Below are 24,338 nucleotides of genomic sequence, written 5' to 3' on the forward strand. Positions count from 1 at the left end.
GCATGCCTCACACAGTAGTCCTATAGGTCAATGGCTATAGGCTGGTGAATCAAAAGCCCTCAGACTCATTGGACAGGAGGAAAATTAAATGAACTATAGCTATTAAGTTACCTTTGAATATTACAGTATTGCCAACTTTTGTTACATTATAGCACAGTGATCCTATCAATTCTAAATTCTATATGTAATTCTGTACATTGTAGCCAATTATACACGCAGCCAAAGACCAGGTATGGGCACGACTATATTCCAGAAGTGGTTAGAAAAAAATGTTATTAAAGTTATTATAGCATATAAATATAATGGAATGTTGTATTGCAGCTATTAAACATTATTTACAAGTCAAATGGAACGTTATTTTATTTTCAACCTCATGCAGAGGGAGGAACTAAAATCCACATTTTACTTTCACTTTCACAGCCTCGGTAGGCTAGGCAAGGAACCACACAGTGTTTTACCATATCTCATTTGAACTTACTTTTATTTATTATCTAAATAAACTAACTAACTAGCAAATATGTCCAAACTAACGCTCATCAGATTGTGCTTCTGGCTTTATCTCGCGCGACCGGTGGTCTCAGGAGGTAAGTTGAACCGACTGGCGGAGCCGAACGAAGCGTTTGGCCTACCTAATATTTGTTAGGCTACTTGTTTGTTATTGTGTGCTAGTTTTTTAGCCTACAACATCACATAATATTTGATTATCATGAACAATTGGTATATATATGTAAGATAATGTGCCTTATGAACACTATGTGCACTGCAACTTCAAGTTAGAAGCGCAGCCGGCGAGTGGAATTCATATCAAAGAAAAAAAGAAACATGGCAATCTGAAATCATAAACGACATTATGGATGGATGGACAATACCCTAAATACGCTCTTCCTATTGATTTTCAACATGGAAAGTCAGAATAATTTAAAAAGACGTCTATGGGGGTTTCGTAGAGAAATAAGGACCGCACCCTTCTTATTCCGTTTAGCTACACACAGAGCCAACTTCAGGAAGTTATTGTCATAGGTGGACGATGGCACAATGCTGTCATCTGTTGGTAAATGTTAATTACTGCAACTCCAGTGTTTTACCGGTGTACTTGAGATACCCGGATGAATTGCAAGATACTGAACAAGACTGGTTACTCGCATCAATGCCTCTGTCTCGTCATTTAACATTCAAACATGGTGTCAGAGTCGGATAACTAACCATGCTTTCCGCAAATTAGAGTCACCTGTTCTGGTTTACAAAAAAAAGCTTAGTTGAGTAAAACTTCGCCGGAATTGTCCTTAGCTAGATTGAGTTTGCTAGTTAGCTTCTGTGTTGTTAGCACCGTTTAGACATGGCAGCGAACATTCCCCCTCCCGCCGTTATGAAGCTCAGCGGAGATTGGAGCACAAACTGGGATACGTTTAGAGGTGAATGGGAGGACTATGCACTAGCAACGGGACTTCGGGAAAAGGACGATGAGGTAGTGGCTGCCACTTTGAGGACTATAATGGGAGCTGAATGCCGACACGTATACAAACACAACCTGAACCTAACAGCAAATCAAATCAAAACAAATGTTATTGGTCACATGCGCCGAATACAACAGGTGCAGACATTACAGTGAAATGCTTACTTACAGCCCTTAACCAACAGTGCATTTATTTTTAAAATAAAAATAAAACAACAACAAAAAAAGTGTTGAGAAAAAGAAAAAAAAAAGAGCAGAAGTAAAATAATATAACAGTAGGGAGGCTATATATACAGGGGGGTACCGGTGCAGAGTCAATGTGCGGGGGCACCGGCTAGTTGAGGTAGTTGAAGTAATATGTACATGTGGGTAGAGTTAAAGTGACTATGCATAAATAATTAACAGAGTAGCAGCAGCGTAAAAGGATGGGGTGGGGGGGCAGTGCAAATAGTCCGGGTAGCCATGATTAGCTGTTCAGGAGTCTTATGGCTTGGGAGTAGAAGCTGTTGAGAAGTCTTTTGGACCTAGACTTGGCACTCCGGTACCGCTTGCCGTGCGGTAGCAGAGAGAACAGTCTATGACTAGGGTGGCTGGAGTCTTTGACAATTTTGAGGGCCTTCCTCTGACACCGCCTGGTATAGAGGTCCTGGATGGCAGGAAGCTTGGCCCCAGTGATGTACTGGGCCGTACGCACTACCCTCTGTAGTGCCTTGCGGTCGGAGGCCAAGCAGTTGCCATACCAGGCGGTGATGCAACCAGTCAGGATGCTCTCAATGGTGCAGCTGTAGAATTTTTTGAGGATCTGAGGACCCATGCCAAATCTTTTCAGTCTCCTGAGGGGGAATAGGCTTTGTTGTGCCCTCTTCACGACTGTCTTGGTGTGTTTGGACCATGATAGTTCGTTGGTGATGTGGACACCAAGGAATTTGAAGCTCTCAACCTGTTCCACTACAGCCCCGTCGATGAGAATGGGGGCGTGCTCAGTCCTCTTTTTTTTCCTGTAGTCCACAATCATCTCCTTTGTCTTGGTCACGTTGAGGGAGAGGTTGTTGTCCTGGCACCACACAGCCAGGTCTCTGACCTCCTCCCTATAGGCTGTCTCATCGTTGTCGGTGATCAGGCCTACCACTGTTGTGTCGTCGGCAAACTTAATGATGGTGTTGGAGTCGTGCCTGGCCATGCAGTCATGGGTGAACAGAGAGTACAGGAGGGTACTGAGCACGCACCCCTGAGGGGCCCCCGTGTTGAGGATCAGTGTGGCAGATGTGTTGTTACCTACCCTTACCACCTGGGGGCGGCCCGTCAGGAAGTCCAGGATCCAGTTGCAGAGGGAGGTGTTTAGTCCCAGGATCCTTAGCTTAGTGATGAGCTTAGAGGGCACTATGGTGTTGAATGCTGAGCTGTAGTCAATGAATAGCATTCTCACGTAGGTGTTCCTCTTGTCCAGGTGGGAAAGGGCAGTGTGGAGTGCAATAGAGATTGCATCATCTGTGGATCTGTTGGGGCGGTATGCAAATTGGAGTGGGTCTAGGGTTTCTGGGATAATGCTGTTGATGTGAGCCATGACCAGCCTTTCAAAGCACTTCATGGCTACAGACGTCAGTGCTACGGGTCGGTAGTCATTTAGGCAGGTTATCTTAGAGTCCTTGGGCACAGGGACTATGGTGGTCTGCTTGAAACATGTTGGTATTACAGACTCAGTCAGGGACATGTTGAAAATGTCAGTGAAGACACTTGCCAGTTGGTCAGCACATGCTCGGAGTACACGTCCTGATAATCCGTCTGGCCCTGCGGCCTTGTGAATGTTGACCTGCTTAAAAGTCTTACTCACATCGGCTACGGAGAGCGTGATTACATAGTCATCCAGAACAGCTGGTGCTCTCATGCATGCTTCAGTGTTGCTTGCCTCGAATGAGCATAGAAGTGGTTTAGCTCGTCTGGTAGGCTTGTGTCACTGGGCAGCTCGCGGCTGTGCTTCCCTTTGTAGTCTGTAATAGTTTTCAAGCCCTGCCACATCCGACGAGCGTCAGAGCCAGTGTAGTACGATTCAATCTTAGTCCTGTATTGACTCTTTGCCTGTTTGATGGTTCGTCGGAGGGCATAGCGGGATTTCTTATAAGCGTCCGGGTTAGAGTCCCGTTCCTTGAAAGCGGCAGCTCTATCCTTTAGCTCAGTGCGGATGTTTCCTGTAATCCATGGCTTCTGGTTGGGGTATGTACGTACGGTCACTGTGGGGACGACATCATCGATGCACTTATTGATGAAGCCAGTGACTGATGTGGTGTACTCCTCAATGCTGTCTGAAGAATCCCGGAACATGTTCCAGTCTGTGCTAGCAAAACAGTCCTGTAGCTTAGCATCTGCGTCATCTGACCACTTTTTTATTAACCGAGTCACTGGTGCTTCCTGCTTTAGTTTTTGCTTATAAGCAGGAATCAGGAGGATAGAGTTATGGTCAGATTTGCCAAATGGAGGGCGAGGGAGAGCTTTGTATGCGTCTCTGTGTGTGGAGTAAAGGTGGTCTAGAGTTTTTCTTCCTCTGGTTGCACATTTAACATGCTGGTAGAAATTAGGTAGAACGGATTTAAGTTTCCCTGCATTAAAGTCCCCGGCCACTAGGAGCGTTGCATCTGGATGAGCGTTTTCCTGTTGATTTATGGCCTTATACAACTCATTCAGTGCAATCTTAATGCCAGCATTGGTTTGTGGTGGTAAATAGACAGCTATGAAAAATATAGATGAAAACTCTCTTGGTAAATAGTGTGGTCTACAGCTTATCATAAGATACTCTACCTCAGGCGAGCAAAACCTCGAGACTTCCTTAGTATTTGATTTTGTGCACCAGCTGTTGTTTACAAATATACACAGACCGCCACCCCTTGTCTTACCGGAGTCAGCCGTTCTATCCTGCCGATGTAGCGTATAGCCCGCTAGCTGTATGTTATCCATGTCGTCGTTCAGCCACGACTCGGTGAAACATAAGATATTACAGTTTTTAATGTCCCGTTGGTAGGATAACCGTAATCTTAGGTCATCCAATTTGTTATCCAATGATTGAAGATTGGCTAATAGGATTGATGGAAGAGGCAGTGTACTCGCTCGCCGTCGGATCCTTACAAGGCACCCCGATCTACGTCCACGATATCTCCGTCTCTTCCTCCTGCGAATGACGGGGATTTGGGCCTTGTCGGGTGTCTGTATGATATCCTTCGCGGCCGCCTCGTTGAAGAAAAAATATTCGTCCAATACGAGGTGAGTAATCGCTGTCCTGATATCCAGAAGCTCTTTTTGGTTATAAGAGACGATGGCAGAAACATTATGTACAAAATAAATTACAAATAACGTGGAAAAACACACATAATAGTACAATTGGTTAGAGGGCTGTAAAACGGTAGCCATCTTCTCCGGCGCTGTTCTTCTAGCAGCTCAGCAAGGTAACGCTACAGCTATTCTTGATGCTCTCAAACTTTACTTTAAGCCAGCAAAGAACGTTATCTACGAGCGTTATGTTTTCGGTTGTTGCAAACAGGAGGACGGGGAGTCCATTGACAGCTTTGTCACTAGGCTAAGGGAAAAGGCAGCTACATGTGACTATGGTGCTTTAAGAGATGAACTGATCAGAGATAAGATAGGGCTTGGCATAATTGATGAGGGCACCCGCAGACGTTTGCTGAGAGAACGTGACCTGACACTGGTCTTGGTAGTGGAGACATGCCGTGCAGCAGAGCTTACTGATATACGGATAAGGTCCATGGAGCTAGAAAGGCAACATATGGACAATGTCAATGCTACATTCAGGCAGCCAGTAAAGAAATTCCCTTTCGCCACAGCTAATGCTAATACTACAGCCAACTCTGCAGTAGACAACCCCAATGCATGCCGATATTGTGGCATTTCTCATGGACGAGGAAAAGAACACTGCCCAGCCTATGGAAAAATATGCAAATCCTGTGGTACAGCTAATCACTTCGCAAGGGCCTGCATGAAAAGCAAGAGAAAGGAGGGTAAATTGCACTCCATTGAAATAAACACAGATGAAGGGAACAACAGCACAGAGGATGTATATGCTAGCGAGTGCATAGGGGCAGTAAGGGCAATATAAAAAAAAATGTTTGTCATTCTGCTACTTAATAATAAACCACAGCAATGCCAACTAGATTCAGGGGCCACATGTAACGTTATGAGCCTTAAAGATAAAAGGAGGCTCGCGCCCAGAGACAAACTCACACAGAGTAACACCAAGCTGAAACTGTATTCAGGCCAGTTCATGACCTCTTTAGGCCTGTTTGTGACAGAGTGTGTTTTACGTGGTCAGAAACACACTTTTGAGTTTGAAATAGTTGAGGCTAGTCAACAGCCATTACTGTCAGGTTCTACATGCGAGCGCCTTGGGCTTATTAACTTCACCATCCCAGCTGATCTTAACATTATAGACAAAGTCCAGGCTGGGCCCCTGAGCAAGGAGACACTCCTAAGCAAGTACCATGATGTCTTCAATGCACCGGTCGAGTCAGTTCCCGGCGAAGTCCACTTTGAGTTGGACGCAGCAATCCAGCCTGTCCAGTGTGCACCCCGCAATGTACCAATGGCCATGAAAGCAGCTACGAAGGCTCAGCTTGACAAATACGAAGCAGATGGCCACATCATATCCGTCACCGAGCCTACAGACTGGATAAGTAATATGGTTATCGTCAAGAAACCAGACAAGCTATGGATATGCATTGATCCTAAACACCTCAACCGGGCTCTGAGACGTTTACATTACATTATGCCCACGTTGGAGGATGTTCTTTACAAGCTCCCAAAGGCCAGAGTCTTCACGCTCGTGGACGCCAGAGATGCCTTCCTGCAGTGCAAGCTTGACGAGCCCAGCAGCTACATGACCACCTTTTGGACACCCTGGGGCAGGAAGAGGTGGTTGAAGCTCCTGTTTGGTTTCTCCGTGGCTCCAGAGGTGTATCAGTGGAAACAGCACAAGCTGTTGATGGGACTCAGTGGCGTGGAACCCATAGCAGATGACATCCTCGTAGTGGGCTGTGGGGACAGTGATGAGGAGGCAGAATGTGACCATGACGCCAAGCTGCTGGCCCTGATGGTCAGATGCAGACAGGTCAAGCTAAGGCTAAGCATAACAAAGCTTCAGTTTAAAGTGCCAGAGGTTCGCTTTCATGGGCACATCTTGTCCTCCACCGGATTGAAGGCGGAACCAGAAAAAGTGAAGGCTGTCTTGGATATGCCCCACCTATCTGACGTGAAGGCAGTGCAGCGCTTCGTCGGATTCGGCCAAGTTCCTACCACGGCTCTCTGAAATGTGTGAACCACTAAGGAGGCTCATGGACAAGGACACCATCTGGCATTGGCTCCCAAAACATGACACAGCGGTGAGGGAAATAAAACAACTGGTCACCCAGACACCTGTACTGCGATACTACGATGTGTCAAAACCTGTCACGATTCAGAGTGACTCAAGCCAGTATGGACTGGGCTGTTGCCTCATGCAAGAGGGCCAGCCTGTGGCATTCGCCTCTAGGGCACTCACTCCAACAGAGCAGAACTATGCCCAGATAGAGAAGGAGTGTCTCAGCATTGTGTTTGCATGCCAACGCTTCCACCACTACCTGTACGGGCGTGACAATATTACCGCAGAGACGGATCACAAGCCCCTTATTGCTATATTCAGCAAGCCTCTCCTGAATGCCCCGAAACGACTGCAGAGCATGCTACTGCCCCTACAAAACTACAACCTCACGGTGGTGTATAAGCCAGGGCCAGAGATGTATGTGAGTGACACGCTCAGCAGGGCTACTGCATCAGGCACTCGCACACGCTCCATGCATGAACAATACGCAGTGTGCAGCTAACAAACAGAGCAAGTGGATGTTGAACACATCAACCAGGCTGACTACCTCAATGTTACAGACCAGCGCCTTATACAAATCAGACAGCACACAGACAGGGACGAGCAACTCCAGGCATTGAGGTCTGTGATTCTGATGGGCTGGCCCGACTGCAAGGAAGAAACTGCTTTAGCCATCAGAGAATATTGGCCAGTCAAAGAAGAGCTCAGTGTTCAAAATTGAGTAATATTCAAGGGTCAGAGAGTCGTTATTCCCCGGTCTCTGCGCCCTGAGATGTTGGCGCGCGTGCACTCAAGTCACATAGGAGGTGAGGCCTGTTACAGACAAGCACGTGACACACTGTATTGGCCAGGAATGCAGAGTGAAATCAAAGACTATGTCAGTAAATGCACAATCTGCAATGAATATGCCATTGAGCAACAGAGAGAGACGATGTCCCACGAGCTACCAATGCGCCCCTGGCAGATAGTAAGTCTAGATCTCTTCCAGCACAGTGGCAAAGACTTTCTGCTGGTAGTTGATCATTACTCAGACTTCTGGGAGATTGACCTCCTCCCCGACCTCTCAGCAGAGACAACGATCAAACGCTGCAAGGCTCAGTTTGCCCGCTATGGCCAGCCAGATAGGGTAATTTCAGATAATGGACCCCAATTCTCCGGATGTGAGTTCCGAAAATTTGCTGCAGAATGGGAATTCGAGCATGTCACTTCATCACCACGACACCCAAAAGCTAATGGGAAGGCTGAGTCGGCAGTCAAAATCGCAAAGAACCTCTGCAAAAAAGCTCTGCGAGAGGGCAAAGATGCCTGGAAAGCAATCCTGCAGTGGCGCAATACCCCGACAGAAGGCATGGATAGCAGCCCGGCCCAGCGCCTCATGGCACGGCGTTTAAAAGCAGCTCTGCCAGTAGCAAGCACTTTCCTGGAGCCATGTGTGGTGACAGACGTGCTGGTGAAGCTACGTCACAGAAGACAGGTCTCCAAGTTCATCTACGACAAATCAGCAAAATACTTACCTGAGGTCAGGGTGGGTGAAACGGTGCGAATGAAGCCACTACCAGGGGACCGGACGGGCCTCTGGAGACTCGGATCCTGTGTACAGAAAGTGGCACCACGCTCCTACTTGGTCGAAGTGAATGAATCACTGTACCGTCGTAACAGGGTTGACCTTCGGATTGATGAGCCAGCATCTACTCAGAACTCTGATGGTCATAGGGGTCGCATGACAAAAGACGGAACCCCAGCAAGTCACAAAATAAATACAAAAACTGTTCATGTTGGAAATTACTACTAGGTTTGTTTTGTTAGTGAATTGACTGCTCTTGTCCTATTTTATAAAAGGGAAGATGTTATGGGTGGAAGATGGCACAATGATGCCATCTGTTGGTAAATGTTAATTACTGCAACTCCAGTGTTTTACCGGTGTACTTGAGATACCCAGATGTATTGCAATATACTGAACAAGACTGGTTACTCGCATCAATGCCTCTGTCTCGTCATTTAACATTCAAACAGTTATCGGATATTGAGTCCTGGCCTAACCAAGGCTCAAACCTAAAGAAGGGTCTGCATGATCATGGCAGGGCCGGTGTTAGGGGCGGGACTTAGGGGGGCTGGTCCGCTCTACCGTACCTCCTTGCCCATCCAAATAAAATATTGAAATATTTGTCATTTATTTGACAGAGACTCACGCCGACAGAAAGACCCATCAAACTCAGATAACGAATCAGAGTGAGCGAAACAGCGCCCCTCTGTCTCAGTATGTGTAAACAATGTATCTGATTCTGTCTGGACCAAAAGAGTGTGGCATGTCATACTATTTCTGTCCACACAGCATCAGATACATGGGCTATATATAGGATACTGGCTTCCCCTAAAGTATTTGCTTGAGATCCCCATTAGCTGATGCCAAGGCAGCTCTACTCTTCCTGGGGTCCAAACACATTAATGCACTTACATTACACATAAAACAAAAGATAAAACAGTACATCATATAACATTATTACACCACTACATATCTACAATACAAAATGTACACTGCTCAAAAAAATAAAGGGAACACTTAAACAACACAATGTAACTCCAAGTCAATCACACTTCTGTGAAATCAAACTGTCCACTTAGGAAGCAACACTGATTGACAATACATTTCACATGCTGTTGTGCAAATGGAATAGACAACAGGTGGAAATTATAGGCAATTAGCAAGACACCCCCAATAAAGGACTGGTTTTGCTGTGGTGACCACAGACCACTTCTCAGTTCCTATGCTTCCTGGCTGATGTTTTGGTCACTTTTGAATGCTGGCGGTGCTTTCACTCTAGTGGTAGCATGAGACGGAGTCTACAACCCACACAAGTGGCTCAGGTAGTGCAGCTCATCCAGGATGGCACATCAATGCGAGCTGTGGCAAGAAGGTTTGCTGTGTCTGTCAGCGTAGTGTCCAGAGCATGGAGGCGCTACCAGGAGACAGGCCAGTACATCAGGAGACGTGGAGGAGGCCGTAGGAGGGCAACAACCCAGCAGCAGGACCGCTACCTCCGCCTTTGTGCAAGGAGGAGCACTGCCAGAGCCCTGCAAAATGACCTCCAGCAGGCCACAAATGTGCATGTGTCTGCTCAAACGGTCAGAAACAGACTCCATGAGGGTGGTATGAGGACCCGACGTCCACAGGTGGGGGTTGTGCTTACAGCCCAACACCGTGCAGGACGTTTGGCATTTGCCAGAGAACACCAAGATTGGCAAATTCGCCACTGGCGCCCTGTGCTCTTCACAGATGAAAGCAGGTTCACACTGAGCACATGTGACAGACGTGACAGAGTCTGGAGACGCCGTGGAGAACGTTCTGCTGCCTGCAACATCCTCCAGCATGACCAGTTTGGCGGTGGGTCAGTCATTGAGTGGGGTGGCATTTATTTGGGGGGCCGCACAGCCCTCCATGTGCTCGCCAGAGGTAGCCTGACTGCCATTAGGTACCGAGATGAGATCCTCAGACCCCTTGCGAGACCATATGCTGCTGCGGTTGGTCCTGGGTTCCTCCTAATGCAAGACAATGATAGACCTCATGTGGCTGGAGTGTGTCAGCAGTTCCTGCAAGAGGAAGGCATTGATGCTATGGACCGCCCGTTCCCCAGACCTGAATCCAATTGAGCACATCTGCGACATCATGTCTTGCTCCATCCACCAACGCCACGTTGCACCACAGACTGTCCAGGAGTTGGCGGATGCTTTAGTCCAGGTCTGAGAGGAGATCCCTCAGGAGACCATCCGCCACCTCATCAGGAGCATGCCCAGGCGTTGTAGGGAGGTCATACAGGCACGTGGAGGCCACACACACTACTGAGCCTCATTTTGACTTGTTTTAAGGACATTACATCAAAGTTGGATCAGCCTGTAGTGTGGTTTTCCACTTTAATTTTGAGGGTGACTCCAAATCCAGACCTCCATGGGTTGATACATTTGATTTCCATTGATCATTTGTGTGTGATTTTGTTGTCATCACATTCAACTATGTAAAGAAAAAAGTATTTAATAAGATTATTTCATTCATTCAGATCTAGGATGTGTTATTTTAGTGTTCCCTTTATTTTTTTGAGCAGTGTATAATACCACCATACAACAATATTACAATGTACGTGTATATAGAGTGTGTGTGCTAGCGTTTGTGTGGGTATGCGTGTGTCTGTACCTGTGTGTGTGTCTCTTCACGGTTCCCGCTGTTCCATAAGGTGTATTTTTATCTGTTTTTTAAATCTGATTCTACTGCTTGCATCAGTTATATAATAATAATAGAGTTCCATGTAGTCATGGCTCTATGTAGTACTGTGCGCTTCCCATAGTGTGTTCTGGACTTGGGGATTGTGAAGAGACCTCTGGTGTCATGTCTTGTGGGGTATGCATGAGTGTCCGAGCTGTGTGCTAGTAGTTTAAACAGACAGCTCAGTGCATTCAGCTTGTCAACACTTCTTACAAAATCAAGTACATTTTACATTTTAATCATTTAGCAGACGCTCTTATCCAGAGCGACTTACAGTTAGTGAATACATATTATTATTTATTTTTTTATACTGGCCCCCGTGGGAATCGAACCCACAACCCTGGCGTTGCAAACGCCATGCGCTATCAACTGAGCTACATCCCTGCCGGCCATTCCCTCCCCTACCCTGGACGACGCTGGGCCAATTGTGCGCCGCCCATGAGTCTCCCGGTCGCGGCCGGCTGCGACAGAGCCTGGATTCGAACCAGGATCTCTAGTGGCATAGTTAGCACTGCGATGCAGTGCCTTAGACCACTGCGCCACTCGGGAGACACAAGTAGTGATGAAGTCAATCTCTCCTCCACTTTGAGCCATGAGAGATTGACATGCATATCATTAATGTTAGCTCTCCGTGTACATTTAAGGGCCAGCCGTGCTGCCCTGTTCTGAGCCAATTGTAATTTTCCTAAGTCCCTCTTTGTGGCACCTGACCACACGACTGAACAGATTGTTTTGCCACAATTATATAATTACTCCTGACTAAATAAAAACATTGAAAATACTTCACCAGAGAGCATGACTTAGCCACAGAGGATCATTAAAATACTTCACCAGAGAGCATGACTTAGCCACAGAGGATCATTAAAATACTTCACCAGAGAGCATGACTTAGCCACAGAGGATCATTAGAATACTTCACCAGAGAGCATGACTTAGCCACAGAGGATCATTAAAATACTTCACCAGAGAGCATGACTTAGCCACAGAGGATCATTAGAATACTTCACCAGGGTGCATGACTTAGTCACAGAGGATGATTAGCTTAATATAAAAATATATCTCTGGATAGTTTCAAATCACAAGTGCATAGGCCTATTCCTATTTTGGAATCCCACAATTTGGGCAGCGGGCGTGACAATATGTCTAGCTGATTGAGTTGCAGCTGTCAATGACAGTGGTCCTCTGTAGCTCAATTGGTAGAGCATGGCGCTTGTAACGCCAGGGTAGTGGGTTCGATCCCCGGGACCACCCATATGTAAAAATGTATGCACACATGACTGTAAGTCGCTTTGGATAAAAGCGTCTGCTAAATGGTATATTAATGAAAAGCATCAAAAATGTGTGAAGATAATGTGTCTTGAGTATAATTTTTTATGTTGCAACAAGACGAAGGGGAGGGGGGGTGGCGAAGATATGGCGTCTCTCTCCAGAATGCACTCAGCTCTCCAGAATGCACTCAGCTGTCTCCCGCCAATCCTTGCCCATTCATTGTTTCATTGTGTGAATTGTTTGCCCTTTGATTGTTGATTTTTAAAAATCAATTCCCCATTACATAGAGAATGGCGCCGGAGGAGATGGCTGCCGTTTTACGGGCTCCTAACCAATTGTGCTATTGTGTGTGTTTTTTCGCGTTATTTGTAACTTATTTTGTTCCTAATGTTTCTGCCACCATCTCTTATGACCGAGAAGAGCTGCCTCTACCATCAGTCCTATTAGCCAATGTACAATCATTGGATAACAAAATAGACTAACTACGATCACGGATATCCTACCAACGGGACATTAAAAACGGTAATATCTTATGTTTCACCGAGTCGTGGCTGAACGACGACATGGATAACATACAGCTGGCGGGATATACGCTGCATCGGCAAGATAGAACAGCTGCCTCCGGTAACACGAGGGGTGGCGGTCTGTGTATATTTGTAAACAACAGCTAATGCACGAAATCTAATATTAAGGAAGTCTCGAGGTTTTGCTCGCCTGAGGTAGAGTATCTCATGATAAGCTGTAGACCACACTATTTACCAAGAGAATTTTCATCTATATTTTTTTGTAGCTGTCTATTTACCACCACAAACCGATGCTGGCACTAAGACTGCACTCAATGAGCTAATTAAGGCCATAAGCAAACAGGAAAACGCTCATCCAGAGCATGATTTAGCCACAGAGGATCATTAAAATTGCAGCTGTCAGTGAAAAGCATATAAAATATGTGTGAAGATAATGTGTCTTGAGTATCATTTTTTATGTTGCAACAAGAATGGGAGGGGTGTGTGGCGAAGATATGGAGTGTGTATCTCCAGAATGCGTGCACTCAGCTCTCCAGAATGCACTTAGCGGTCTTCCGCCAATCCTTGCCCATACATTTTTTCATTGTGTGAATTGTTTGCCCTTTGTTGATTTTTTAAAATCAATTCCCCATTACATACAGTGCATTTGGAAAGTATTCAGACCCCTTCCCTTTTTCCACATTTTGTTACGTTACAGCCTTATTCTAAAATGGATTAAATTAATTTTTTCCTCATCAATTTATACACAATGCCCTATAATGACAAAGCAAAAACATTTTTATTTTTTTTAGCAAATTTATATTTAAAAAAAAACAGAAATACCTTATTTACATAAGTATTCAGACCCTTTGCTATGAGACTCGAAATTGAGCTCAGGTGCATCCTGTTTGCATTGATCATCCTTGAGATGTTTCTACAACTTGATTGTAGTCCACCTGTGGTAAATTCAATTGATTGGACATGATTTGGAAAGGCACACACCTGTCTATATAAGGTCCCACAGTTGGCAGTGCAGGTCAGAGCAAAAACCAAGCCATGAGGTTGAAGGAATTGTCCGTAGAGGTCAGAGACAGGATTGTGTCGAGGCACAGATCTGGGGAAGGGTACCAAAACATTTCTGCAGCATTGAAGTTCCCCATGAACACAGTGGCCTCCATTATTCTTAAATGAAGAAGTTTGGAACAACCAAGACTCTTCCTAGAGCTGGCCTCCTGGCCAAACTGAGCAATCGGGGGAGAAGGCCCTTGGTCAGGGAGGTGACCAAGAACCCGATGGTCACTCTAACAGATCTCCAGAGTTTGTCTGTGGAGGTGGGAGAACCTTCCAGAAGGACAACCATCTCTGCAGCACTCCACCAATCAGGCCTTTACGGTAGAGTGGCCAGACGGAAGCCACTCCTCAGTAAAATGCACGACAGCCCACTTGGAGTTTGCCAAAAGGCACCTTAAGGACTCTCAGACCATGAGAAACAAGATTCTCTGGTCTGATGAAACCAAGATTGAACTCTTTGGCCTGAATGCCAAGCGTCACGTCTGGAGGAAACCTGGCACCATCCCTACGGTGAAGCATGGTGGTGGCAGCATCATGCTGTGGGGATGTTTTTCAGCGGCAGGGACTGGGAGACTAGTCAGGATGAAGGGAAAGATGAACGGATCAAAGTACAGAGAGATCCTTGATGAAAACCTGCTCCAGAGCGCTCAGGACCTCAGACTGGGGCGAAGGTTCACCTTCCAACAGGACAACAACCCTAAGCACACAGCCAAGATAATGCAGGAGTGGCTTCGGGACAAGTCTATGAATGTGCTTGAGTGGCCCAGCCAGAGCCCGGACTTGAACCCGATCTAACATTTCTGGACAGACCTGAAAATAGCTGTGCAGCGACGCTCCCCATCCAACCTGACAGAGCTTGAGAGGATCTGCAGAGAAGAATGGGAGAAACTCCCCAAATACAGGTGTGCCAAGCTTGAAGTGTCATACCCAACAAGACTCGAGGCTGTAATCGCTGCCTAAGGTGCTTTCTTCAACAAAGTACTGAGTAAATGGTCTGAATACTATGTAAATGTGATATTTCAGTAAAAAAAAAAAAAACTTGTTTCTCACAAGTGTAGTAGGTTGTGAACTCTGCAAACAACGTTTCCACTACAAGAATGAGAACGGTAAATGACTGTAATGCTTAACAGTAATTAATGTAACCAAATGACGGGGATTAACGGTACATTTACTAGACCTACTGGTTACATACAGTGTATTCGGAAAGTGTTCAGACCGCTTCTCTTATTCCACACATTTTGTTTCGTTACATGTCTGTATTCCCAGTGATGTGAAATCCATAGATTAGGGCCTAATGAATTAATTTCAATTGACTGTTTTCCTTATATGAAATGTAAGTAAATTGTTATTTGGAAATACAATGATTCTACATTTTGTTACGTTACAGCATTATTCTAAAATGGATGAAATAAATCAAAATCCTCATCAATCTACACACAATACCCCATAATGACAGTTTTTTTGAAATTTTTGCAAATGTATTACAAATAAAAAACAGAAATACCTTATTTACATGGGGTATTGATCAAAATAAACAATCAAATGGGCAAACAATTCACACAAAATAACAATGAATGTGCAAGAATTGTCCGGAGACTGCAGGCTTATTCAGGACAGATTTTGGCGAGAGTGAGCCCTCTCGCTTCACCTCTTCCTCTCTGCTGAAACTAGCGAGCGAAACAGGCCATGTAGCCCATGTATCTGATTCTGTCTGGCCAGAAAAGGTATGACATGCCATACTACTTTTGTCCAGACAGCATCAGATACATGGGCTACACTTACGGAGAAAGAGGGGCGCTGTTTCGCTCGCTCAGACGCTTTATCTAAGGTTGATGGGTCTTTCTGTCGGTGCGCGTCTTGGTCAAATAAATGATCAATATTTCAATATTTTATTTAGACGGGCAAGGAGGTACGGTAGGGCGGGCTAGGCCCCCTAGCACCCGCCTATAACGCCTGCCTTGCTTTATGCGCAAATATTGATATAATAACCAGTCAACTTGGAGTCACGCGATATGTTGTGTGGTCCTCCCACTACGACTCGGGAAAGCATACAGTTTATTAGGCTACAGATTAAATTAGTTATGATGAACTTCACAGGGTGGTGAATGTGCAAGGTGATGAGTTTGATGCTCCTTTCCAATAAATATTGACATTCTTATTCTGGTGACATGATGATCGATGCTTTGCTGCCATTTGACAAATACAAATAATATCGTTCTTATCCATAATAATGTCATAATGTAGATAGTTTACCCCCACTGTAGCTGCGAGCTGTTGGCTAGAGCTTATGTGCCAAGACCAGAGTGGGCACATTTGCTATATAACACAGCAGTCTACAGTGGTTTCCGAAAGTATTCATCCCCCTTGGCATTTTTCCTATTTTGTTGCCTTTGTATCATGTGATTTACACAACATGCCTACCACTTTGAAGATGCAAATTATTTTTTCTTGTGAAACAAACAGGAAATAAGACAAAAAAACTGAACTTGAGCGTGCATAACTATTCCCCCCCCAAGTCTCTTGGGGTATGTCTCTATAAGCTTGGCACATCTAGCCACTGGGAGTTATGCCCATTCTTCAAGGCAAAATTGCTCCAGATCCTTCAAGTTGAATTGGTTCCGCTGGTGTACAGCAATCTTTATGTAATACCACAGACTCTCAATTGGATTGTGGTCTGGGCTTTGACTAGGCCATAAATGTTTCCCCTTAAACCACTCAAGTGTTGCTTTAGCAGTATGCTTAGGGTCATTGTCCTTCTGGAAGGTGAACCTCCGTCCCAGTCTCAAATCTCTGGAAGACTGAAACAGGTTTCCCTCAATAATTTCCCTGTATTTAGCGCCATCCATCATTCCTTCAATTCTGACCAGTTTCCCAGTCCCTGCCGATGAAAAACATACCCACAGCATGATGCTGCCACCACCATGCTTCACTGTGGGGATGGTGTTCTCGGGGTGATGAGAGGTCTTGGGTTTGCGCCAGACATAGCGTTTTCCTTGATGGCCAAAAAGCTCAATTTTAGTCTCATCTGACCAGAGTTCCTTCTTCCATAAGTTTGGGGAGTCTCCCACATGTATTTTGGCGAACACCAAACATGTTTGCTTATTTTTTTCTTTAAGCAATGGCTTTTTTCTGGCTACTCTTCCGTAAAGCCCAGCTCTGTGGAGTGTACGGCTTAAAGTGGTCCTATGAACAGATACTCATATCTCAGCTGTGGAGCTTTGCAGCTCCTTCAGGGTTATCTTTGGTCTCTTTGTTGCCTCTCTGATTAATGCCCTCCTTGCCTGGTCTGTGAGTTTTGGTGGGCGGCCCTCTCTTGGCAGGTTTGTTGTGGTGTCATATTCATTCCATTTTTTAATAATGGATTTAATGGTGCTCAAAGTTTCTGATATTTTTTTAGAACCCAACGCTGATCAGTACTTCTCAACAACTTTGTCCCTGACCTGTTTGGAGAGCTCCTTGGTCTTCGTGGTGCCGCTTGCTTGGTGGTGCCCCTTGCTTAGTGGTGTTGCAGACTATGCGGCCTTTCAGAACAGGTGTATATATACTGATATCATGTGACAGATCATGTGACACTTAGATTGCACACAGGTGGACTTTATTTAACTAATTATGTGACTTCTGAAGGTAATTGGTTGCACCAGATCTTATTTAGGGGCTTCATAGCAAAGGGGGTGAATACATACAGTGGGGAAAAAAAGTATTTAGTCAGCCACCAATTGTGCAAGTTCTCCCACTTAAAAAGATGAGAGAGGCCTGTAATTTTCATCATAGGTACACGTCAACTATGACAGACAAATTGAGATTTTTTTTCTTCAGAAAATCACATTGTAGGATTTTTTATGAATTTATTTGCAAATTATGGTGGAAAATAAGTATTTGGTCACCTACAAACAAGCAAGATTTCAGGCTCTCACAGACCTGTAACTTCTTCTTTAAGAGGCTCCTCTGTCCTCCACTCGTTACCTGTATTAATGGCACCTGTTTGAACTTGTTATCAGTATAAAAGACACCTGTCCACAACCTCAAACAGTCACACTCCAAACTCCACTATGGCCAAGACCAAAGAGCTGTCAAAGGACACCAGAAACAAAATTGTAGACCTGCACCAGGCTGGGAAGACTGAATCTGCAATAGGTAAGCAGCTTTGTTTGAAGAAATCAACTGTGGGAGCAATTATTAGGAAATGGAAGACATACAAGACCACTGATAATCTCCCTCGATCTGGGGCTCCACGCAAGATCTCACCCCGTGGGGTCAAAATGATCACAAGAACGGTGAGCAAAAATCCCAGAACCACACGGGGGGACCTAGTGAATGACCTGCAGAGAGCTGGGACCAAAGTAACAAAGCCTACCATCAGTAACACACTACGCCGCCAGGGACTCAAATCCTGCAGTGCCAGACGTGTCCCCCTGCTTAAGCCAGTACATGTCCAGGCCCGTCTGAAGTTTGCTAGAGTGCATTTGGATGATCCAGAAGAGGATTGGGAGAATGTCATATGGTCAGATGAAACCAAAATAGAACTTTTTGGTAAAAACTCAACTCGCCGTGTTTGGAGGACAAAGAATGCTGAGTTGCATCCAAAGAACACCATACCTACTGTGAAGCATGGGGGTGGAAACATCATGCTTTGGGGCTGTTTTTCTGCAAAGGGACCAGGACGACTGATCTGTGTAAAGCAAAGAATGAATGGGGCCATGTATCGTGAGATTTTGAGTGAAAACCTCCTTCCATCAGCAAGGGCATTGAAGATGAAACGTGGCTGGGTCTTTCAGCATGACAATGATCCCAAACACACCGCCTGGGCAACGAAGGAGTGGCTTCGTAAGAAGCATTTCAAGGTCCTGGAGTGGCCTAGCCAGTTTCCAGATCTCAACCCCATAGAAAATCTTTGGAGGGAGTTGAAAGTCTGTGTTGCCCAGCGACAGCCCCAAAACATCACTGCTCTAGAGGAGATCTGCATGGAGGAATGGGCCAAAATACCAGCAACAGTGTGTGAAAACCTTGTGAAGACTTACAGAAAACATTTGACCTGTGTCATTGCCAACAACGGGTATATAACAAAGTATTGAGAAACTTTTGTTGTTGACCAAATACTTATTTTACACCATAATTTGCAAATAAATTCATTAAAAATCCTACAATGTGATTTTCTGGAAAGATTTTTCTCATTTTGTCTGTCATAGTTGACGTGTACCTATGATGAAAATTACAGGCCTCTCTCATTTTTTAAGTGGGAGAACTTGCACAATTGGTGGCTGACTAAATACTTTTTTTCCCCACTGTATGCATGCACCACTTTTCCGTATTTAAAAAAATAATAATTTAACAAGTATTTTTCTTCATTTCACTTCATCAATTTGGACTATTTTGTGTATCTCCATTACATGAAATCCAATTAAAAATCTATTACAAAATCTAAATTACAGGTTGTACTGCAACAAAATAGGAAAAATGCCAAGGGGGATGAATACTTTTGCAAGGCACTGTATATAACACAACAGTCTATATAACACAGTCTATATAACACAACAGTCTATATAACACAGTCTATATAACACAACAGTCTATATAACACAGTCTATATAACACAACAGTCTATATAACACAGTCTATATAACACAACAGTCTATATAACACAACAGTCTATACAACACAACATCTATATAACACAACAGTCTATATAACACAACATCTATATAACACAACAGTCTATATAACACAACATCTATATAACACAACAGTCTATATAACACAGTCTATATAACACAGTCTATATAACACAGTCTATATAACACAACAGTCTATATAACACAACAGTCTATATAACACAGCAGTCTATATAACACAGCAGTCTATATAACACAGCAGTCTATATAACACAGCAGTCTATATAACACAGCAGTTTGTGACAAACCATCAGTAGAGTGTAAAATGCAATGGAAACCCATTTAACTTGTATTTTTCATTTGGTACACTCTAAAAAGAAAAAGTTTCCTGGAGTGTCCTTTAGGGGTTCTTCAAATTGAAACTGTGGGGGAACCCCTATAAGTTCTTAGAAGAACCCTTTAAAAGGAGAATAACCCCTTTTAATGGATCCTCGAATAACCTTTTGAAGAACCTTTTGGGCTTAATTTTTGAACTACCCCCCCTACCCTATTATTATTATTATTATTATTAATAATAATAATTAGCATAACAATAACAATAACACAATATTTTAGTTGTCAGTGTTTATTATGATTTTAGTGGCAAAGCAGAATTAAAAAATCTAAATATGAGGTAAACTCCCAATAGAACCCCAAGTCCAATGGGTATATCTCTGTATCCATAGCCAGAATGATTTTGCAGTGCATGGTGATCGAACAGGTTTCCTGTTATATTCATCAGAGGTGTAGGGAGGGTGAAGTCTGTGAATCCCCAAAATAGTAATTATACAGATGATTAACAAAACATGCACACAACAGTATTCATACGTTGGTTTTTGTGGTAAATGTGAATGGGAAAAAAAACTGTTTTGAGACACATAACATGTCCATAATGTAGAGGCCTATGGGATTTTCATTGAAGAGGTAAGGGAGGAGGATGGTAAATGTGATCTGCATAACATACCAATACCAATTGGCATACCTTTGTATGCCTCCTCGTCTGTATACCTGCAGACACAGACACAAAAGTGAGCAGTTCAGTCATCTGCACCCAATACAGCGAGCCTTCAACATATTATTATAGCCTACATATTCTTACCTCTTTGTTTATTGATATCCATTGAATTGTGTCCATTTTCTGTTTTAAGAAAGATTTACACAAATATGAAAAGATAGATGTTATCATCATAAAACAATATCAATTTAGATCTTTCAATGGACAAACCTTACCTTAAATTGAGGAGATCTTTACATTTTTCAGTTAAGTGCCTGCACCTGCTGTCCTTTCAAATTCATATCCAAATGTTTCAGTTGGGCAGTTAGGTTCCTGCAAGAACCCCCACCAACTAAGGTTCCTTGATGAACCCCACCTCCTATCGGGTTCATGGAATAACCTTTTGGGGTCCATGTTCAGTGCCAAGAACCCTAAGGTTCTTCAAAGAACTTTGAGGATCTTAGAAGAAACCTTGTTGAACCCCTAAAAGGTTCAACAAGGAGTGTACATGGGAATTTAATGGCAAAAATTATTTTTATGTACACTATGTCATCACACACAGCCTTTTATCTGCAAAAAGTCAGTTTGATGGAAAAATATCTCTGGTGGGAAAATGTGCGTATTGTTTTATGCAGATTTTAGAATATTCACATGAAAATATGTCACAAATAGGATGGAAACCTAGCTGGTGATATAATAGTGGACAGCCTCAGAGGCAGGGTGTACCCAAAGATTTTCATCTATGGTGTAGCGTAGATACATTTCCACTCCAGTGGTGGTGGTGAGGAGGGAAATACTATCAAAGTGGGCAGACTAGATAGGCCAGGTACGCCCAGCAAGCAGAATTCTTGACATAAAAAGTAAAAGTTCATAATAATGTCAGTTCAATGTCAATAGGGTTAGGACTACATATTTATACCCTAACCATAATGTGTTACCCTGGATACATTGATACTATCTTACATATATTAAATGTCTGCTTTTCCAGATGATCTTTATCATAAAGTGGGAGGTGTGCTCGTGTTGAAGCCAGACAAGTCCACAGTGCCTGACCCCATCACAAGCATCCTATGGAAGCATGGGAAGAACAAGGTGGCAGAGTGGGACAAGGATTTTGGTCTGGAAATCTATGCTGCCTTCAAAGGCCGCACAGCCCTGGACCTGACTACTGGAGAGCTGAGAATCAGTGGATTGACGAAAACAGACAGTGGAGTTTATTCTGTGGAGTTCAACGGCAAATTGCTTGACAAGAAATATAAACTATTTGTTATCAGTAAGTGTTTCTGTGTGTGTGTGTGTGTGTGCGCATACATCTGTGTGTGTGTACGTGTGTATGTGTGGTCGTGTAGAAACAGCAGGTTATTCAGTACCTCACAAGCATTTTCCCAAATGATTCCTGTTTCTTTCCTCTATTTACAGAAGCAGTCCCCAAACCCACAATCACTTCTTCCTGTAACTCCAACAAAACCACCTGCACTCTGACCTGTGAGGGCAACACCACTGATGCTGAACCCGTCACCTACAGCTGGAAAGTGGGAGAGGGGGAGTGGAAGGTCTTAGACAAACAGATGAATGTCTTTAAGAACAACACTGGCAAATCCACCAACAGTTACAAGTACTTCTGCAAGATGAAGAACTCTGCTGGGGAAGGGGAAGTCAGTGAGCCAATTGGAGAGGTGTTTGGCCCAGGTGAGTGGACACTCATAAGTATGCTACAGTCTTATGTATTGATATGTCAGTAACACTGCTAGTGTTGTAGGACATTTTGAATGCTGCACTATGTTGAATACCTGATCAACTCCTGTCAAAGTATCAATACAAAATGTGTTTTCATTTCAGAGCCTTCCAATATCGGTGCTGTTGTTGCTTTGGTTGTCTTTACCATATTAGTACTTGTCGCCATCATAGGTAAGAACAGCACATCTATAGTAACAGAGCACTGCACATGTACATAGTTCTGAAGCACAGATTGACATAACAGCAGCAACAACAGTGAGCTATACCCCCTGAAGGGGATACCTGTTCTACCTGTATTTACAGTAGTGTTCAGGCTACTGCTACAGACAAGACAGGGGGTTAGATGCACCACCTGCTGTAGGGCACAGTCTTCATAATGTGTCACAGTGATGCACAAATTTGGACCTCGCACAGTATGGATTAGCCTAATCTGAATTAATTAATTAATCAGCAAAAAGGACCGTAATTACTTTGTGGTAACCTAAAAATATGTTTAGAGTTCATTGGATATTAGATGTGAAATCGCTGGCTATGTTATTTTACAGGTGTGCAGGTACTGTATGCAGGTTGTTTATTGGTGCTCTCAGAAATTGTTTCTTATTGCAGCTTAAGCATGTAATTGTGGATACAGTCATATTCAATAGCTGACATAATATTAATGCAGACTTGTAATTAAGAAGACACCATTTTGTATACATCTGGCCCTTCATTGGACACTGTGTTAACAAACCTCCAAACGAGCTTCAATGCCATACAGCACTCCTTCCGTAGCCTCCAACAGCTCTTAAACGCTAGTAAAACTAAATGCATGCTCTTCAAACGAACGCTGCTTGCACCCGCCCGCCCGACTAGAATCACTACTCTCGGCGGGTCTGACTTAGAATATGTGGACAACTACAAATACCTAGGTGTCTGGTTAGACCGTAAACTCTCCTTCCAGACTCACATTAAGCATCTCCAATCCAAAGTTAAATCTAGAATCGGCTTCCTATTTCGCAACAAAGCCTCCTTCACTCATGCTGCCAAACATGCCCTCGTAAAACTGACTATCCTACCGATCCTTGACTTCGGCGATATCATTTACAAAATAGCCTCCAACACTCTACTCAGCAAATTGGATGTAGTCTATCACAGTGCCATCCGTTTTGTCACCAAAGCCCCATATACTACCCACCATTGTGACCTGTACGCTCTCGTTGGCTGGCCCTCACTACATATTTGGCGCCAAACCCACTGGCTCCAGGTCATCTATAAATCACTGCTAGGCAAATCCCCGCCTTATCTTAGCTCATTGGTCACCATAGCAACACCCACCCGTAGTATGTGCTCCATCAGGTATATCTCACTGGTCATCCCCAAAGCCAACACCTCCTTTGGTAGCCATTCCTTCCAGTTCTCTGCTGCCAATGACTGGAACAAACTGCAAAAATCTCTGAAGCTGGAGACTCTTATCTCCCTCACTAACTTTAAGCATCAGTTGTCAGAGCAGCTTACCGATCACTGCACCTGTACACAGCCCATCTGTAATTAGCCCACCCAACTACCTCATCCCCATATTGTTATTTATTTTGCTCATTTGCACCCCAGTATCTCTATTTGCACATCATCTTCTGCACATCTATCATTCCAGTGTTAATACTAAATTGTAATTATTTTGCACAATGGCCTATTTATTGCCTTACCTCCATAACTTACCACATTTGCACACACTGTATATAGATTTTCTATTGTGTAATTGACTGTACGTTGTGTTTATCCCATATGTAACTCTGTGTTGTTGTTGTTTTTATCGCACTGCTTTGCTTTATCTTAGCCAGGTCGCAGTTGTAAATGAGAACTTGTTCTCAACTGGCTTACCTGGTTAAATAAAGGTTAAATAAAATAAAATAAAAAAGTCATAAAATATTTGTATTTTTACTCCCCAGTTTGGTTGGTGAGGAAGAAAATAAAAGGTAGGATGATTCTCTGTCTCTTCCTGGTTCAACTATTCATACTCACTGATTAACCAAAATGTTACACAATGTGAATTTCATTTGAATGAAAGTGTCT

General features: G+C 43.9%; 1 protein-coding gene across 1 annotated transcript in view; it reads left to right on the forward strand.

Moving 5' to 3' along the window:
• LOC311122092 (uncharacterized protein) overlaps positions 1-24,338 on the forward strand; it is a 183,933-nt gene that overhangs the window by 138,803 nt on the left and 20,792 nt on the right. The window contains exons 4-7 of the mRNA XM_084196506.1: positions 21,541-21,825; positions 21,972-22,241; positions 22,392-22,460; positions 24,215-24,241. Of these exons, the coding sequence (XP_084052632.1) occupies positions 21,541-21,825; positions 21,972-22,241; positions 22,392-22,460; positions 24,215-24,241 (651 nt within the window). The remainder of the gene's footprint in view (positions 1-21,540; positions 21,826-21,971; positions 22,242-22,391; positions 22,461-24,214; positions 24,242-24,338) is intronic.

This window comes from Coregonus lavaretus, assembly GCF_964263955.1.
Source record: "Coregonus lavaretus genome assembly, contig: HAP1_SCAFFOLD_751, whole genome shotgun sequence".
In the NCBI taxonomy this organism is placed as follows: domain Eukaryota; kingdom Metazoa; phylum Chordata; class Actinopteri; order Salmoniformes; family Salmonidae; genus Coregonus; species Coregonus lavaretus.